The 20,529-nt window shown below is 43.9% G+C and overlaps 1 protein-coding gene across 1 annotated transcript in view; it reads left to right on the top strand.

Moving 5' to 3' along the window:
• Positions 1 to 18,251, top strand: part of ppp1r14d (protein phosphatase 1 regulatory inhibitor subunit 14D) — a 41,770-nt gene extending 23,519 nt beyond the window's left edge. The window contains exons 2-4 of the mRNA XM_020518495.2: positions 12,166 to 12,246; positions 15,876 to 15,908; positions 17,580 to 18,251. Of these exons, the coding sequence (XP_020374084.1) occupies positions 12,166 to 12,246; positions 15,876 to 15,908; positions 17,580 to 17,648 (183 nt within the window). The 3' untranslated portion in view covers positions 17,649 to 18,251. The remainder of the gene's footprint in view (positions 1 to 12,165; positions 12,247 to 15,875; positions 15,909 to 17,579) is intronic.
• Positions 18,252 to 20,529: the final 2,278 nt, after the last annotated feature.

Below are 20,529 nucleotides of genomic sequence, written 5' to 3'. Positions count from 1 at the left end.
AAAATTTACTTCCAGTTAGGAAGATAAATGGCTTCAAATGTAATTGATATTCCTGTTTCCTTCTCATAGCTGTGAGTTACAGTTACTGCTAGATTTCATATGCTCCTGATAAAGGTACAAAGGTCTAGCCAGTGAATTATTGCTCATTTCAAATCTTTGTTCACTCGCATTCTGCTGGTGCTGTTAAGTTTTACTATTGGGCAGTCCCTAGTGAGTTCAGGATAATTGGAGGAGGTAACAGGTCAGAGTTAATTGATCAACTATTTACTTGTCAGTGTCACAGTTGAGCTCACCAAGTCATGCAGTGATGCTTTGCTGAGTCACCTGAAATTCTCTCAGTGAACATTATGCAAATCTTTGCTGCTACTCTATGACGCACGCCAGTTACAGCTCTGAACAGGGATGTGGTCTAAAGCCCTGCCCAACATCACTTCATGGTTACCCTGTCACTACAGCTCTTTCTCTGTAACTCAAAGTTGCTTTTGGGCGTTTTGTGATCTCAGTTAACCTAATATAAGCAGTCGAGAATTTATTGCAATTTTCTGATAGTTTATTGAATTTGTGAAGAAGCAGTAGAGTTATAGAGTCATACAGCACGGAAACAAACCCTTTGGTCCAACTCAACCACGCCGACCAGATATTCTAAATTAATCTAGTCCCATTTGCCAGCATTTGGCCCATATCCCTCTAAACCCTTCCTATTCATGTACCCATCCAGACGTCTTTTAAATGTTGTAATTGTGCCAGCCTCTACTACTTCCTCCTACAGCTCATTCCATATATGCACCACCCTCTGCATAAAAAAGTTACCCCTTAGGTTCCTTTTAAATCTTTCCCCTCTCACCTTAACCCTGTGCCCTCTAGTTTTGGACACTCCTTCCCTGGGCTATTCATCCTATCCATGTCCCATATGATTTTATAAACCTCTCTAAGGTCACCCCTCAGCCTCCTACGCTCCAGGGAAAATAGCCCCAGTTATTTAGCTTTTAGGTTATATAAGATACATTAGTTAGATAGATAAAGAGATTATACAACTGTGACAAGTGGGGATGGTTCACTGATACCAGAGGTCAGATGAGCTGTTAGCGAATATTTCTGTCTATTTAAAGTGGTGGGGGCAGCATCCTGCTTTCCAGCTGGGGTGTTATGAAACTCATCCCTCAATGTTCCACCTCTCTTTATGGTCCATGTTCCATCTGTCTGATGAAGAATATGCTCTAGGGAAACTTTACTCCGCACTAAATCTACTCTGTTCTTGGTCTCTGCATAGATCATCCAGTATGGAAGAAAAACAGAACATCCAGTATGGAACAAATGCTGGAAAAAATCAACAGGTCTGGCAGCATCAGTGAAGAAAAAAAACCAGAGTTAACGATTCGGGTCCGGTGACCCTTCCTTAGACCTGTTGATCTTTTCCAGCACGTCTGTTTTTGTTCCTTACTGGATGATCTATGCAGAGACCAAGAACAGAGTAGACTTAGTGCTGAGTGAAGTTTCCCTAGAACATATTCTTCACCAGACAGATGGAACATGGACCATAAAGACAGGTGGAACATTGAGGGATGAGTTTCATAACACCCCAGCTGGAAAGCAGGATGCTGCCCCCATCATTTTAACAAGCCAGAAATATTCGCTAACAGCTCAGCTGACCTCTGGTATCAGTAAACCATCCCCAGTTTGTTCTGAGGATAGGTCACCGGACCCGAAGCGTGAACTCTGATTTTTTTCTTCACAGATGCTGCCAGACCTGCTGAGCTTTTCCAGCAACTTCTGTTTTTGTTCCTGATTTACAGCATCCGCAGTTCTTTCGGTTTTCATCCAGTATGGATTTGGCTTCTCTATCTTCCTTGGCACCAGCGCAGCTTTTCCAGGGCAGAATTGGCCTAGCTCCTGCTTCCCCCGATGCCTCCTATCCTGAGTACTCCTCTCTCTGGACCTGGCACTTATTGTCATACCATATATCTAGGGGCAGGTTATTTTCTATGCATCAATCAATTGTCTGAATCCTTTTGGTCAGTAACCTCGGGGAGAGCCAGGTGTGATGTTGGATGATTCTGGTATTACCTCTCTGGGATAGACTCTCCCATTGTTAGCTCAATAAACGATTGTTAACCTGCTCCTTGAGGATCCTGAGATTATTTTATGAAATAATCTACCACAACTCAACCCTCGGTGTCATTGATAGTAGGAACTGCAGATGCTGGAGAATCCGAGACAACAAGGTGCAGGGCTGGATGAACACAGCAGGCCAAGCAGCATCATAGGAGCAGAGAGGCTGACGTTTCGGGCCTAGACCCTTCATCAGAAAAGGGGGAGGGGAAGGGGGTTCCGAAATAAATAGGGAGAGAGTGGGAGGCGGATAGAAGAGGGATAGAGGAGAGGATAGGTGGAGAGGAAACAAACAGGTCGAAGAGGCGGGGATGGAGCCAGGAAAGGTGAGTGTAGGTAGGGAGTTAGGAAGGGGATAGGTCAGTCCAGGGAGGACGGACAGGTCAAGGGGGCGGGATGAGGTTGGTCGGTAGGAGATGGAGGTGCGGCTTGAGGTGGGAGGAGGGGATAGGTGGGAGGAAGAACAGGTTAGGGAGGCAGGGACGAGCTGGACTGGTTTTGGGATGCGGTGGGGGGAGGGGAGATTTTGAAACTTGTGAAATCCACATTGATACCATTGGGCTGCAGGGTTCCCAAGCGGAATATGAGTTGCTGTTCCTGCAACCTTCGGGTGGCATCGTTGTGGCACTGCAGGAGGCCCAGGATGGACATGTCATCTGAGGAATGGGAGGGGGAGTTGAAAGGGTTCGCGACTGGGAGGTGCAGTTGTTTGTTGCGAACCGAGCGTAGGTGTTCTGCAAAGCGGTCCCCGAGTCTCCGCTTGGTTTCCCCGATGTAGAGGAAGCCACACCGGGTACAGCGGATGCAGTATACCACATTGGCAGATGTGCAGGTGAACATCTGCGGTGTCATTCCCTCCGTTGTGTCACACATCCAAGAATGGAACAAACTGAGGAGTACGCAGAATGGATTGATGCAAGTACGTCCAGGCTGGTAAATTGGTGTTTGATTTATCTTGCACTTTGGTTTGAAGCTGCTACCTGCATAATCTGGAGTAATCTGAGCTGTGGATATCTGCACGCACACCGTTCCTGAGGCTGCTTTCCCCTCATCTCCAAGTCAGCCGATCAACTCCTAATTTTATTTACAACTGTGCATAGTAGGTTTATAAATGCAGCTCTCCAAAGTAATGTCTTGTCCCACTCTCTCTTAATATGCTGATTCTGGATTCATGTCTTCTTTCTCATTGATAGCATTCAGTTGCATCATCATGATTTGGATAAGTCCCATTATACTGTATTCCCCTCAACTTCCTCTCAACTTGTTCCACATTATTTCAGTAGTTCACATCTGCTTACTTACCCGATCTTTGTGATCATTCAGATTGTTATTACTATTAGCACCATTAACGGGTTCTGAAGAAGGGATGCTGGACTCGAAAAACGTTATCTCTCTTTTCTCTCCACAGATGCTGCCAGACCTGTTCAGTTTTGCCAGCAATTTCTGTTCTTCTCTATTGCGCTCTCCCATGCATTCTGACCCCATTCGTTCAGGAACTGAATTTTTCCCAGCTTCTGGTTGCTTTTAGCAGTGGTAGATGGCGTTTTCATACCTATACTTTTATTACCGGTCCCATATATAACTTCAAAATCTTCCAAAGAGACTTTTGCAGCCAAACCACCTTTTTTGTTGAGAAGTCATTGTTGCAATGTAGGAAATGTGTCAGCCAATTTATTTAGTAAAGTCTCCATTTCAAGGTCATGCATTGAGCGTCAAATATTGGCCAGTATACTGGGGGAAAAATAACTCCTGTACTCTTTGTCTGTTCTAAACCTTTGTATCCTCACACAGGAGAGGTCCCAGAGGACTGTAGAATATCCAGTGTTGTTCCTTTGTTTAAGAAGGGCAACCGGGATGGTCTGGGAAAATACAGGCCATTGAGCTTTATGTCAGTGGTAGGGAAATTATTAGAGAAAATTCTTTGGGACAGGATTTTTCATATTTGGAAAAGTATGGAAATATTAGTGATAGGCAGCATGGCTTTGTGTGGGGAAGGTCATATCTCACAAACTTAAGATTGATTTTTTTTGAGGAAGTGACAAAGATGATTGATGAGGACAGGACGATAGAGGTTGTCTGCATGGACTTTAGCAAGACCTTTGACAAGGTTCCTCATAACAGGCTGATACAAAAGGTGAATTCACATGGGATCTACAGTGAGCTGGTAAGATGGATACAGACTTAGCTATAGAGACACAATAGTGGTGGAAGGGTGTTTTTGTGACTGGAGATCTGTGACCAGGGGTGTTCCACAGCAATCAGTGCTGGGATTCCTGTTGTTTGTAATACAAGAGGCATCTTTATAGATATAGGAATAGGCAGGGAATATGGACCGCATAGAGGCAAAGGATTTTAGTTTAGAAAGTTGTCATGTTGGCACAGTCTTGGTGGGCTAAATGGCCTGTTCCGGTGCTGTACTGTTCTTTGTTCTCTTTATCCATCATCAGAGCTGCAATTTTAGATCTGGTTGTTACAGATTATCCTCAATGCTTAGAGAAGCAAGAACCTGGGTCCAGGTGAAAACTCAAAAACAAGCACAGACAACATGGATTTTCAATGGACGCATGCTCACACACAGTAATAAATACATTGACATCTGCAAATGCAGGTGCAGGATCAAACACATACATGTACACTAATAAACAGTCCCATCCTGTCAATAAGCACAGAGAAAAATACACATACACGCAGTCCCAAACATGTATAACTCACAAACACACACAGCTCACAAGCACGTGCACGCAGATATGTACATGCACTCTGTTGTAGATGTCACTCAATGGCTATCAAGGAGGTGAGCACTGAGCCCACAAATATATTCATCCAATTTGCTGACACATACACATCCTGGAGTCACAAGGCCATGAATCCATATTGTGATTCTTTTCTGATTTTTATTTTGTTCTGTCTACTTGTTACCATCAGGAGTCTCAGTCAATTATATCCACGTCTTTCCGTGCCAGATGAAATGGCTGTGTAGCTTTATACTGACTCAAACCCAAACCTAGTTTGCCTGACTCACTACCACACCAAGTGGTGCATTCAACAACCAAGGCTGAAAGATTGTGGGGAACATGTATTTACAACCAACGAGGTGTTTCACTTGTCTGATCTTAGAGCTGTCCCTTTCTGTTTGGAAGCATGTTTGCCTGAACATTGGAATGCAATGGGGGGGAGGGGGGGAGACCCATAAACTACCAATAACTGTTGATAGCGAAACGGATCAGATTATATGGCTGTCTTGAGGTCTGTGTTTGCTGTCGAGCAACCAACAACAATATGTGGCGACAGTAACTGTTATTGGACTTGTAACCTGAGCTAACAAAACCCAAAAGCCCTTGAGTTCAAATCCCACTGCAGCAGGTTGAGAATTACTGAATTCTGTAATGGTGATTGCTGTTGTAAAATCCTCCCTTGTTCACTTAATGGCCACTTCCGTAGCAATGGTTGCCCCATAACTGGCATCTGCAATGAGCTGGCAGGTTACTGGCCACCTCAGGCCAGCCATGGATGTGTGAGAAGAGCTGGCCTTGCCACACTCTGAGCATGAGAAGAAGATGAAGCTCCCATTGTTTGTGCTCCATTAGATGTTATCAAGACCCCAGAATGTTCCAGGTCGTGTCAGTCACTGCTGGCATCATCCCTTTGACGGGGAGAACTGAAGGTCACTGTGTTCGTTCAAGGAAAAGAATACCTCCATTCAATACCCATTTACACAGAGTCCTTTTATTAACAATGTGACGGAAACGCCAGCATCAGAAGGCTGTGCAGAAGGATTGTGCAGAATTGTTCGACAATTTAACCCTTTGAGCTTTATCAGCAAGATTGGGTATAAACACTGGGTGCTAATCAAAACTGTCGATGCTGTTTTTCAATTCATGTCAGCCTGCACCATTCTCCCCTCTGAGCTAGAACACTGTAGGTTAAGGCACAGAGCAGAGAATTAAGTCCATAGTCTAAACTGACATTACCAGTGCAGGTTAGGGTTGTCATCTTTCAGGTGAGATATTAAGTCAGTGCTCTGTCTGAAACTTGATTAGTTATGGAACTAATCTTAAGAAGAGTACAGGAGTTCTCCCCAGTACACTAGCCAATATTTCACACTCAATGCATGACTCTCAAACAGAGACTTTTAAAAAAAAAAATTGCAACAGTGACTTATGTAGAAACCATCTGAGCCCCTCTACTTGATTCCAGTATGTAACTCATTCCCAGGTATCTATTATTCTTGTATATACACTATCTGAATCCCTCTATTAATTCCTAGTCTGTAACTCACTCCCGGGCATTCATTATTCTATATGTAAGTCAACTGATCCCCTCGATTAGATTCCAGTCTGTAACTCACTCCTGGATACCTGTTATTCTATATATATAAACCATCTGAACATCCCTACTTGATTCCAGTCTGTAACTCACTTGCAGTTATCCATTATTCTATATATAAACCATCTGAACCCGTTGATTAGATTCCGGTCTGTAATTCATTCCTGAGATATCTATTATTCTGTCTTAAAAACACCTCACCTCTGCAGTGATCATAATATGGTCAACCAGGTGGATGTCATACAATATGAGTTCCCTGATTGGATCAGATTAACAGCCCCAATCAGGGAGCCCTGGCTGACAGATAAGTATAGGAATGTCAGACATCCTGTTCACTCTGAGAGCTGGCTCTGAGGGAGCTGGATCAGTGTAAAGGACTCTCCTTGTGTAAATAAAGGGTGGCTTGGTGATGGAATACTGGTCTCTGTGGAGTTATTTCAGTGGCGGTGAGAGTGGGATGCTGAGAAACTGTTTGCTATGTGGGATTAATGATATAACCATGCAAAAGCGCCTATTAGCTGAAGCCGAACTGGACTTCAAACAGACACTATAACTGATTTTACCATTGTAAAATGTGGAAAGTGGAGCCTATGAGTTGCAGGGTATTCTGATAGAAGTGGACACCCTTGCCAGGCCAACTGGGCTTGGGCAACACCACTTGAGTGAAGGCAATTGCGTAGCCTCACTCAGGACATATCCTGAACAGAGAAACTCTGGGTCAGCCCACAGCAAAACCCCAAAACAAAGCCAAGTCTCAGCCAAATGGTTAAAATTTTCTTCAGCATCCGATCCAGCAAGCCATTGTAGTTGCTGTTGGTATGCGGACACAAGACAACAGAAGTGTCCACTAGATCTAAATCGAGTAAGAGAACACATAGGCTGGTATCCAGGACAGTGCATGCCCTGGAAAGTCCACTTACATGGTTTGGAACAGTTAAATTGCTTAGTAACATCCAAATCAGAACCGATCAAAATAAACGTCTGGTTAAATGGTCACCCAGTTCTAATGGAGGTCAATATCGGCACGGCCATTTCCATGATCACAGAACTAGTCTTTAACAAAATTCACTCTGGACTCCAAACCTTAAGTTTGCGTAAGTCCTCAGCTGGCCTGAGAACCTATACTGGTGAAACTTTACAGATTAAAGGTACAACTTCGGTTCCAGTCTCTTTTGAGAAGCAGCTGGTTCAGTTACCACTGATTGTAGTAAAAGGCTCAAGGCCCAAGCTTGATGGGGCGAAATTGGTTGAGGAAGATTCACCTAGACTGGCTCAACATTTTTCGATTAGAAAATGGCTGCCTGAATGAAGTCCTAATTAAGTACCCGGATGTTTTTTCAGGAAGGTCTAGGAGCCAAGGCCACCTTGCATGTTGACCTGGAAGCAATTCCACGATTCTGCGAGGCCCACCCAGTGCCACTTACCTTTTGGGCAAAATCAGGAGGCTGGAAAGTGAAGGAATAATCAAACCAGTCCAGTGCAATTTGAGGAATGGGCAGCACCAGTTGTACCGATTATGAAGCCCAACTGGTCGGTTTGCCTTTGTGGGGATTTTAAACAAATGGCAAAACACTTTGCAGCTGGATAAATGCCCAGTCCCTCGTGTAGAGGATTTATACACAAAGTTGGCAGGGATGCTGTCCTTCACGAAGCTGGACATGAGCCATGCATACTTGCAATTGTAGTTAGATGAGGATTCCCAGAAGTGTGCTACAATTAAAACTCATAAGGGCTTGTACCAACATACGAGACTGTCCTTTGGGGTATTGTCAGCCTGTGCAATTTTTCAGTGGACGATGGAGAACATTTTACTCCAGTTTGCCATTTACCTAGATGGCGTGCTAATAACAGGGAGGACCAATAAAGAGCATTGACAGAACTTGGACATAGTTGTTAGACGTTTCTCCCAGGCAGGCATGTGCCTTAGAACGGAGAAATGTATGTTCCAAACACCCCAAATGACCTACTTGGGCTACAGAGCCAACAAGACCAGGTTACATCCATTGGAAGATAAAGTGAGGGCGATCAAAGATGCCCTGGCTTCCATGTCTGTATTGGAGCCTAGATTTTTCCTTGGGCTGGTGAAATTATTAAGGAAAGTTCATAACTAATCTGGCCTCTATCCTGGCATCTTTGCATCAATTCTTAAAAAGAAAGCGGAGCCAAGCCACAGCTTTCAGGGAAGTGAAGAAACAGCAATCATCCCCTAAGGTGTTGGCATACTATGATCCCAAGTGAGATCTGGTATTAGGTCATGGGTAGCCCAATGGAGAGGAATGGCCCAATAGTGTATGCATCTAGGCATTTGGCTAATACAGAGCATAAATACACCCAGGTGAATAAGGAAGGTTTGGTGGTCATATTTGGAGTCAGGAAGTTCCACAATACCTCTATGGACCTAAATTTGTAATAATAATGGATCACGAACTGCTGCTAAGATTACTTAAAGAGAACAAGGCAATGCCACCCGTAGCCTCAGGCCAAATTCAGGTGGGCTCTAATACTAAGTGCTTATAACCAGAAGTTGGAACACTATCCGGGAGGCCAAGTAGCAAATGCTGATGCATTAAGCTGCTTCCCACTGGTACCGCCACTGCATCCATTAGATTTTAGGCTGTGAATGATATTAGAGTATTTATTTCTTTTGCTCCCATTAGAAAATATGATATTACTAAAGGGGTGATTTTATTGGTACTTGGCGCACTCAGAGTACAATACTTTTCCCATGTGTCTTGAGAGTATTGACTGATTACTTCCTAGTTGCTGTGAGGCCTACACTAGGGATTTTCATGATACACTCATTACTGTCTGTCTAACTAGCTTTTTAATATATAAGCATGTCTATAACCTTCTGATAATTATCTCCGGGAAGTTCAGTCCTTGCTTGTTTGGTGTTTCTTGCTTCCACTTCTTCGACCACATTAATTATCGTGGATGGTCTGGTTCATTGATTATATGACTGGAGCCATGTTAACGATCAAGTTAAAAGCGGGTTGTGGTCTGCTCAATTGATACAGGCGGAAGGTCTGCTTTGTGTGTAGCAAAGTCAGTTCTGGTTGGGGGTACTCCTGGAGGAGGCATCACCTGCTTTCCCACTTCTACCTGCTAACTTCCACTGACATTGGCCATCTGACATGTCCGTCCGCAAGGTGGCCAATCAGGAAACAGACAGACTCCCAATTATGTTACTGCATCATTCCTGACTATCGGTCACCCAAAGAGTTTGATCACTACTACTTGTCAAAATAGTAACTATTTCACTAAATAACAACTCACTGTTGGTTGTCAGTCTGTGTTGTTTATGGTCTGGAAATTAGCCCAGAGCCTGAACTGAGGCTAAAGGATTGATGGAAATTGATATCTGTGTGTACGAACCTGTGTATGGTAGGAAGTGTTCAGAAAAGGAAATCACATTTTATTTATTGCCGTCTCCAGGATTGCTCACAGCGACGTTCTGGAGATGAACCTTCAGTTATAGCTGACTTCAGGCCCATTCTGAAAGCTTCGCAATCCCAACTTTTGCTGCTGAATCTCCATTGGAAGCATTAGCTAACTTCTGTTTTCTTAGGCAGTCCCTCAGGATTGAGGATGACTTGCTTCCCTTCCAGTTCGATAGCTTTTGAAATGGGTGAGAAGTCCACTCCACGACCTTCAGACTCAGCAGGGTTGGGTAGACGTGTGATTTGGAGGTTTATGCGATCCCTGTAATGGCTCGACTTTTTTTTTTCACTTCTGTTCATTCCCGACCAAGTCTCTTGATGTGTTCGGTTCCTTTCCAAATGATGCCTCTTCATTCCAGTCAGTCACAGCCAAGGTCTCCCATGAGTCGATGTGTATGCTTAACCTCTTCAGGGGTGTCTTAAGAACCTCTCTAAAGTATTTCTACTGTTTTCTGGGCAGTCTCCCAACGTGACTGAGTTCCAGGTAAAGTGGATGCTCTGGGAGTCAGTTGTCAGGCATTCCAGTGATAGTTACCACTCAGTTTAGCTAGTTTTGAGTGATTAGCATCTTGATTAGCATTTCAATTGTATTGCCTTCCTTGACACAGGGCTTGAGGGATCCTACAAAGATGGAACTGCAATGTATTGCGATGCCTGCAGTAGATTGTCTAAGTCTCTCAAGCTTATAGAATCCCTCCTGCCGGGTGAACCATGTCCTTGTCTCAGATTTGAGATGCTTGTTCTCAAATACACTTTACCTCAGTTGGCTGAAGGCTGAACTGGAGCAATGGAAGCTGTGATGAACTTTGCCATCCATGTCTGCCTTCAGAGGTACAGAAAATAGTCTACAGTTTCCAGGATGTGGCTATAGCTTGTTGGATACTACTCTGCGCGAGAATATCATGGATTTAATTCCCACTTGAGCACAAGATCAGAGCTGACACTTCTTCAGTGTCTAAACTCCAAGCACCACTTTAAAACATTATGGAGCAGTGGTTTAAGCAAAGATTTAAGAAGCAGGTTATAAATAAAGGCTGAGTTAATGGATTACTTCAGTTTGTAAATGAGAGCTCAGAAGCACATCCTATCATAGAATCCCTACAGTGTGGAAACAGGCCACTCAGCCCAACAAGTCCACAGCGCCCCTCTGAAGAGCATCCCACCCAGACCCATTCCCCTAATTTCCCATGTCTAACCCATGTAACCTAACCATCCCTGGGCACTACGGGCAATTTAGCATGGCCAATCCACCTAGCCTGCACATTTTTTGGACTGTGGGAGGAAACCAGAGCACCCAGAGGAAACCCACGCAGACACGGAGAGAATGTGCAAACTCCACACAGACAGTCACCCGAGGCTGGAGTCAAACCTGGGTCCCTGATGCTGTGAGGCAGCGGTGGTAACCACTGAGCCACCGTGACACCCTATCTTCCATTTACTTATGGCTAAACTGCACGGTAGTTGACACATGTGCCTAATGCCTAGTTATTGGAGCCAAGGGTTTGCAGAGAAAACTCTTCTACTATTGTGAGTTACTGGTTGTCTGCCTGTAGTATTTATGGCCTGGAAATTGGGCCGGAGCCTAAACTGAGGCTAAAGGATTGATGGAAATTGGTGTTTGTGCGTATGGACCTGTGTATGGGTAGGGAGAAAGAAGACTGCTAGCACAGAAACTGCTTTTGCAACTAAAGATTTTGAGTTCTCACAGCTGGGAAAGCTTTCCCTTCTGCCTAGAGTGGTCTGTTAATAAATTTCTGTTTTACCCTTGCTGCACAAAGCCAACCTGGCATTATGCCAGAGGCGAAGGTGGGTGGTGGATCAATTGTGTTTCTAAGCAGCACTAAAACCAACCCGGTTGGTGGAGTGGAACAGTCCTTGCTAAGTAATGGCCGCACAATGGTTAAGGTATAGAGGGCCCTGGAATTGGGTAGCCATCTCTGGTTGAACAGAATACATTCCCAATCACTTGGATACAAGTGTTGGAGCACTACAGTCCTTTATGGTTGTTCTTCCAAAACATTTTTCCACATTTCGAGGATGGACAATTATCACATCCCCTGTGTGTCAGACCAGGACGGCAGCTGTGTATCTGTTAGAGCTTAGTCAGAGCTCCAAGGCTACGTCAGAGCTCACAATCCAAAATTTCAGCCCCCATCCCCACCTCATTTGGAGTTCTGACCCACTACTTTAGAAGGCCCTTCTGTACTGGACTTCATTGCTTCAATTGTCTGCAGTTGTCTGTTCCCAGCTCTGCAATGATGTTTTCCATAAATATATCTTATTTCTGAAGGAGGAAGAAATCCCGGATCTGGAGATCGACATCGATGAACTGTTAGAAATCTCGGATGAAGACCAGCGTTCAAAACTCCAGGTAACCGCTTTCTGTTCCCATTGCTATTATTCTGGTTCTAAATCAATTTAGAAACCTCCTTTGTTTCAATCATTCTGCACAGAATAGGTCTTCACTGAGATTTAGAAGAATGAGCCAGAACCTCACTGAAAGCTATAAAATTCTAACAGGACTAGTCACCGCAAATGCAGGAAGGATTTTCCTGATGACTGGGGAATCCAGAACCAGGGGCCACAGCCCAAGAATATGGCATAGGCCATCTAGGTCTGAGACTGGGAGAAATGTCTTCACCCAGAGAGAGTGGTGAGGAATTCTCTGCCATGGAAAGTGATTGAGGCCAGTTTTCAAGATGGTGTTAGATATAGATCTTAGAGCTAAGGGGGTCAAAGGGTATGGGAAGAAAGTGGCAACAGGGTACTGAGTTGGATGATCAGCCATGATCATGATGAATGGCAGAACAGACTCAATGGGCCAAATGGCCTACTCCTGCTCCTATTTTCTATGTTTCTAGCCCAAAAAGGCAAATCTAGAAACCTCGGATCCCTGGAACTGATTAAAGAGAGAGTCAGTTTTTTTTTCTCTCTTCTTCTGAAAGCGCTCCTATTTCCTATATTTGTAAGATCCCATTAAAGAGAGAGGGTCTCTTGATAGAATCTCCCAGCTATGATTTTATTAAAATGTATGTCCTCATGAATGGTTCCATTCGAAGGAATTTCTTCACTCACAAATTTGTAAGTAAGGCTGTCACTGTGCAATGGTGGCTGTAGGGACCACAATACAATGCACCAACGAAACCGCTCTATCGATCCATTAAAGATATAGGACTGCATTTTTCAGGAGAACGGGTGAGCAGTGGGGACCTGAGGAAAAGTAATGGCGCCTTTCTGTGCGCCAGGTTCAAGATGCCATTCTTGGCAGTGGAAATTTTGTGGGGCTGGGGAGCCCCGCAAACTTGAGATCCACAGGCATTTTTAGTTTTCACAGCCTTCCTCCAGTTTCCTGATGCATTAAGAGGCCTCCTTGCTTGCCAGCTAAAGACCACTCAGTGAAGAGACTCCCCAAACCAGTCCCCATGATAGTGGCCTGACTGCTTTTTCTGTGATGGTTTTAGTTTTTCAAAAGGTGGTGGCGATGGCACGTCTCTGGGTAAAGTGGCCTCCCAGTTACTTACTCTGCACTGCAAGTGATGCTGGGAGACCTCAGTTTGGTCTTTCAGCTTCAAGCTCCTGCCCACTCTCCTGCAATGATCAGAAAAGTTGACTCCACGCCAATGAAGGGAACATTGAAATTCTGAACAAAAATTGCTTCCTTCTACCGCCCCCACCTTCTCCGAATGGGAAGCTGCTGTCATGGGAAAACTTCAGCACTAGGTCCTGTTCCACATTTAGATTTGCCAGGGATCCGTTCATGGTTTAGTGGCATCGCCTGCTGCAGTAGCTTGAGCAGGGGACGGGGGTTGTGTTGGGGATGGTGATCTGTTTCTTTATTGAAAGTAAAATCACACAGCTGCGTATCCGAGAGGAAGTGTTTGATGCAGGGACAGTTACAACATTTAAAAGACATTTGTACAGGTAAGTGAATAGAAAAGATTTACAGGAATATGGGCCAAACACAGGCTAGTGGGACTAGTTTAGTTTAGGAAACTTGGTCAGCATGGATGAAGAGTCTGTTTCCGTGCTATATGACTCTATAACTGCACCGAAGGATCATAGGCAGGGTAGGGGGACAGTAAGAATGGTACAGCTTTCTGTTGCCAACCGGGTTTGAGGTCCTTGACATCTACATCTCTTTAATTTCTGATCAGAGACTGAGGGAGTCATTAATGAGATGAGGCCAGAGAGAAATCAATGAGCTATCTTATTTCACAATAAGATGAATTGCACTTATAGTACTGCACTTACAAGCAGATGCACTTAATTTGCCTCATAAACAACCTTTGGTTACGACGTGAAATAGAGGGCAGATTACACTTCCATATCCTGATTTATCCCATGTTTTCTTTAAATCTATTCAAGCACAGTGGTTTTTAAACATTATTCTTTCATGAGCTGTGGGTGTTACTGCGTAGTCCAGTGTTTTTTTGCACATGCTAATTGCCCTGGAGAAGGTGATGATGAGCTGCCTCCTTGAAACATCTTCACTGTCCTTTCCAAAATGGCATTACTACAGCCCAGGTATCGTAGGTACACCCACAGTGCTGATGGGTAGGGTGTTGCACGATTTCAGCTCAGTAACAGTGAACGTGTGGGTGACAGGGTTCCAAGTCAGGGTAGTGTGTGGTTTTAGGGTGGTGTTTCCATGGATGGAGTTTAAAAACAGGGAGGCTATGCTGCAGCTGCATAGGGTCCTGGTGAGGCCACACCTGGAGTACTGTGTGCAGTTTTGGTCTCCTTACTTGAGAAGAGATATACTAGCACTAGAGGGGGTGCAGAGGATGATCGGTTGATTCCAGAGTTGAGAGGGTTGGATTATGAGGAGAGACTGAGTAGACTGGGATTATACTCATTGGAATTCAGAAGAATGAGGGGAGATCTTATAGAAACATATAAGATTATGAAGGGAATAGATAAGGTGGAGGCAGGGAGGTTGTTTCTGCCAGCAGGTGAAACTAGGACTAGAGGGCATCGCCTCAAAATAAAGGGAAGCAGATGTAGGACTGAGGTCAGGAGGAACTTCTTCACCGAAAGGGTTGTGAATCTGTGGAATTCCCTGCCCAGTGAAGCGGTTGAAGCTACCTCGCTGAATGTTTTTAAGGCAAGGCTAGATAAATTTTTGAACAGTAAAGGAATTAAGGGTTATGGTGAACGGGCAGGTAAGTGGAGCTGAGTCTCAAAAAGATCAGCCATGATCTTATTAAATGGCGGGGCAGGGTCGAGGGGCCAGATGGCCTACTCCTGCTCCTAGCTCTTATGTTCTTATGTCTGCTGCCTTTGTCCTTCGAGGTGGTAGAGGTCTCGAGTTTGGAAGGTGCTGTCAAAGATTTGGCAAATTATAGCAAAGAATGTTGTCGATGGTACACGCAGTGGCCACTGTGTTTCGGTCATGGAGAGGGTGAATGTTGGAGGTGGTGCCAATCAAGCAGTTGCCCTGTCCTGGATGTTATCAAGCTTCTTGAGTGTTGTTGGAGCTGCATTCATCTCTTGTCGCAGCTGTATTTGTATGGCTAGTCCAGTTCAACTTTTGGTCAATGGTAACCCTTCAGGATGTTGATATTCAGTGATGGTAACACCATTTAATGTCAAGGATAGATACATACGTTCTGTAGTGTTGGAGGCAGTCATTGCGTGGCACTAGTGTATTGTGAATGTTGCTGTTTGCTTATCAGCCCAACCTGAAAGTTGTCCAGCTTTTACTGCATTTCAAAACTAGTTGCTTCAGTATCTAGGAGTCGTAAATGATATTGAACTTTGTACAATTGACAGTACACATTCCTGCTTCTGAGTTTTTGACGAAGGAAGGGCTTTACTGAAGCAGCTGAGGACACTAGCTTGTTTGATGGTTTCTGGCATCTTGTGTCACTCAAGTTACGCTGCAAAAAACAATTAAGTGGTATGGAAGACCAAAAAAAAACCCAGCCTGATCTTTTTAATGTCTCTTTGCTGTTCTCGATGCTTTAAACTGACGATTTTAACATCTTTATTTCCTCACAGGAGATGCTGCATGAATGTTGTAAACCCACAGACGTAAGTGAACCCTCCTGCTCTCAGTGACCTCTCTCTTACATACGGTTACTTCACTTGCAGGAACCTCAGAAAGGAGGGTTGTTCAGGGGTTTTAGTGGATCGGGTGGGTCGTTGGGCTGGGTATGACACTGGGCCACTGGGTGGATTTACTGAACTGGTCGATTCACTGCATTGGGTGGTTCAGAAGACCTGTAGCTTCTTTCTTGTTGATAGGTCAATGTTGATTGAGTGCCTGAACATAGAGCTGGCTGGATAGCAGTGATATTATGCTCCGAGCAATATGGCCATACTTAACCTTTGTCACATTGAGCCTCCCTCTCAATTTCAGCTTGAAACAAATCACACAATCAAGATAGCTACCTGATGATAACTTCCCATTTACTGTTGAAAAAATATTACTGGCATCATGCTTCTATAGTCAAGGGGATCACAGCTTTTATAACTGCTTCCTAAAGGAACAGAATCCAAAATTGGACAGATTATAGGACGCGGGTTACACCATACTGGAGCACTGAGTTCTGAGCTCTATATTAAATAAATTATATAAAGGAAAATGCAGAAACACTTTACAAGGATATTTCCAGAAATAAGAGGGTACAACAATAGAGAAAATTGAAAAGAAAGACTGAGAATTAGCCGAATGAATCTTGAATGTTATGACAGGGCTTGATAAGGTAGATGTTTCCACTTGTTGAGGAAGTAGGGAGCCTTTAGGATATTAAGATAGTTACTACAAAATTCAGTTAAGAATTCAGGAGAAATGTCTTCACTGAGGGTGATTAGAATGCAAATAGCACAGATGTATTTAGGAAAAGTTCAATAAACACATGAGACAGGAAGGGCCAGAAGACTATCCTGAGAGGGTTAGCTGAAATAAGACAGGAGGCCGGTCATGTCAAGTGAAATGCCCTGTTTCTTTATTATAAATGCCAAGTATTGTATGTGTGAAAAGTGAAACAATTGAATCTTCTTCAGCTGTGGTGCAATGTGTGGAGCTACAGTGGAAATAAATGGAAAAAAAATAAATTGTCCCCTGGAGGAAACTTGCCACATCTTATCAAAATGCAAAGCATTATCAACTCAGGAATGTCATTGCACATTATTAATATGAGGCCAAAATATGTAAAGTAAGTACCTTGTGTCGAAACATAGAAAGGTGAAGCACCAATGAATTTAATACATCATCTCTCACCTTGCTCAATGCTTTTCAGTCCCTAATATCAATTTGATTCTGACAATATGATAACCACCCTCTCAATTTTCCCCAGGTCGGGTCTGTAACTTATGTAGACAGGCCTCAGCTTAGACTAGTTAACTCAGAACAATCTGTTCACCTTCCTTTTTCTGAGTCACCTTGCATACAGACTTTGAGTAACATAGACTGCAACCTTAGGGCTCTTGCGGTGCAGTGGTAGTGTCCCTACCTCTCAGCCAGGAGGCCTAGGTTTAAGTCCCAATTGCTCCAGAGGTGGATAATAACATGCCTGGCTGGCAGAAGGAAGCAGAGTTTTAGAAAAGTTCGGCTTAATAGAGAGCAAAGCATCAAGGCTAATTTATCCTTTCTTGAATACTTTGTTACGTTCTTTTGTCCACTTGCATTGAGAGTTCCCAATGAGAAAGAAGAGCTTTAAGAATAAAACTTGTTTTCTTTGTTTACCCATCCCGTTCTAGGATTTTATTAATGAGCTGCTACTTAGAATAAAGGGTCTTCGGAAAATGACAGTCTCTCAGAAGAAGTGAGACAGAGTGCCACCATCAATGGAACAGAGTCACCGGGACTAAGTTGAGTGTGTGGTCAGACCAGCCTTGTCCTATTTATGAAATAACACCCTTACTTTGGTCAAAAAGGGATCAATTTGGGACCGAAATATGTGAAGCATGTTAGTCCGTGACTCAAAATCACAGATTTACAAAAAAGAAAATAGAGAATGAGCAGGATACGTTTGTGGCTATTTATGGATTTTTTTTGTTAAAACTGTTAATAAAAGATGATGCGTAGGTGTAATTCCTGTTCTGCTGTTGCTGGAACAAAGTAGATTTTAATCCTCTTATTACCTTTCAAACTGTATATGCCTTTTGTTTGAGAGAATCTGTGCCAAAAGGGACTTAAGCACAAATCTAGGCCTACATTCCCACTGCAGTACCGAGGGAGTGCTGGACTGGTGGAGGTACTATTTTTCAGGTGACATATTCAAAGGACGCCTGGTGTACCCAGTCAGATGGATGTAAAAAGATCCCATGGCTCTATTTCAAAAGAAAATGACAGGAGGTTGTGCATCTCATGTATTGTCTGTCTCATATTTATCACTCAAACAGCTACTACTAAAAGTGGTGATTATAGAATGCTATTTGTGGGATATTGCTTTGTAAACTGGTTGCTGCGTTTCCTTCATAATTGCAGTGGTCGTATTCCAAACATAATTCGTGGGCTGTAAAGCGCTTTGGGGACATCTGGAGAGAGTATCAATTGCTATTGAAGTAGCAGAAATGTAATCAATTCAATGATTAATGAAAGCCAGATCCATGTGAGGAATAAATGCAAAACAGTCAGGAACAGAGCGCTCTGAGAGGTGAACTGAATGAAGATGGAGATCCCACAGAAAGGCAGCAAACCTACATCAGCAGGAAAGGATGGTTGTTTCAACTGCTCCCTCTTGCCATGGATCCTGGCAGTCAATAAATTGATTAGACCAGAGGGCAAGTTGGGAGACCGAGTTGGATTCCTGCCCTATGCTTTGGAAATGGATTTGATCTTTGATGGATGGCTGGGTCCACAGAATTCCTGGAGCCAGGTGTATATGTTTTTAAAAAAAATTATGTAGTCAGCCAAGATTCGACTTCACCTTCTGAGCATTACCCTGTGACACCCTACCACCCTGACATTTCTGATTGCTGCCAAGTTCCTGATTGAGCAGAAAGTCCTGCTCCTGTGCCCACATCACACAGTTGGATCACTGTTGGAGATCAATCTCTGGAGCCTGGTAACCAGAAGGCAATACAGCTGAGAACAGGAACATGGCCAGGCATCATCCTACTCGGCTGACCTGTTGCAGGTTTACCCTACGTTTTGATCACAGATGGACACATTTGCGGTGAATGTCACGTGCAGCAGCTGGCATCTCTGTGGTCCATCTGTGAAGTTGAGTGTTAAGTGGAGTGCATGGTTCTGGATGTGATCACCCTGCAACTTGAGAATATGTAAGCTGGGGTGGGGAGGGGGATTGGGTGACTGCCAGGCAAAGAAGAGCAGACAGGTAGCCCCGAGTGTATCTCGCTCTCCAACAGGTAGTCTGTTGTAAATTCCTCTGGCTAAATTTGCTGGTGACACAAAGATAGGCAGGAAAGTGAATTGTGAAGAAGACATAAGGAGCCTACAAAGGGATATGGATAGACCAAGTGAGTGGGCAAAGATCTGGCAAATGTGGACTCGCCAACGTTGGTAGAAAGAATTAAAAAGAACCATTTGACCTAAATGATGAGAGGATGCAGAGAGATCTGAGTGTCCCAGTGCATTAATCGCCAATGGTTAGTACGTGTGTATGGCAAATAATCAGGAAAACTAATAGAATGTTATGTTTTATTGCGAGGGGAAATGAATACAAAAGTAGGGAGGTTATGCTTCAGTTATATAGGGCATTGGTGAGACTGCATCTAGATTACTGTGTATAGTATTGATCGCTGTACATAGAGTCTTTACACTACGGAAGCAGGCCACTCGGCCCATCAAGTCCACACTGACCCTCCAAAGAGCATCCCACCCAGAATCCCTGTATCCCTACATTTCCATGGCTAATCCACCTAGCCTGCACACCCCTAGACACTATGGACAATTTACCGCAGCCAATCCACCTAATCTGCACATCTTTGGGCTGTGGGAGGAAACCAAAGAACCCGGAGGAAACCCCATGCAAACATGGGGAGAACGTGCAAACTCCACATAGACAGTTGCCCAAGGGTGGGATTGAACCTGGGTCCCTGGTGCTGTGAGGTACTAGTGCTAATCAGTGAGCGACTATGCCACCCTAGCTGCTATATGCAGAAGGATGTTAATTTGTTGGAAGCAGTCCAGAGAAGGCTCACTAGAATAATACCTAGAATGTGTGGATTGCCTGATGAAGAAAGTCTAGACAAGCTAGGTATGTGTTTTCTGGAATTTAGAATAGCAAGAAATGACTTAACTAAAATATCTAAGTTCATGAAGGAACTTGACTGGGTCAGTGTTGACAGGATGTTTCTTGTGGCAGAATCTAGAATTAGGGGTCATAGTTTTGAAAAAAAGGGGTCAGCCATTTAAAACAAAGATAAGGTTTTATGAGTCTTCGGAATTCCTTTCCTCAAAAGGCATATTCTTTATGACCAAGGGGGATGAAAGATTATTGGGAATGTGTAGGAATGTAGAGTTGAGGTTAAAATCAGGTCAGCTGTGATCTTACTGAGAGCCTGCTGAAAGGGCCGAGTGCCCTACTTTTATTCCTTGATTGTATGTTCGACGACAGGAGATTTGATTGAGGCTTTCAAAATCACGGCGGATCAGGACAGAGTAGATGGGGAGAAATTGTTCCCATTAGCAGAAGATTTGAGAACCAAAGGATATTGGATGAACAGCAAATGAGCCCAATGG

The sequence above is a fragment of the Rhincodon typus genome, chromosome 8 (assembly GCF_021869965.1).
Source record: "Rhincodon typus isolate 14 chromosome 8, sRhiTyp1.1, whole genome shotgun sequence".
Lineage (NCBI taxonomy): Eukaryota > Metazoa > Chordata > Chondrichthyes > Orectolobiformes > Rhincodontidae > Rhincodon > Rhincodon typus.
This window is presented reverse-complemented; position numbering and strand designations above follow the sequence as displayed.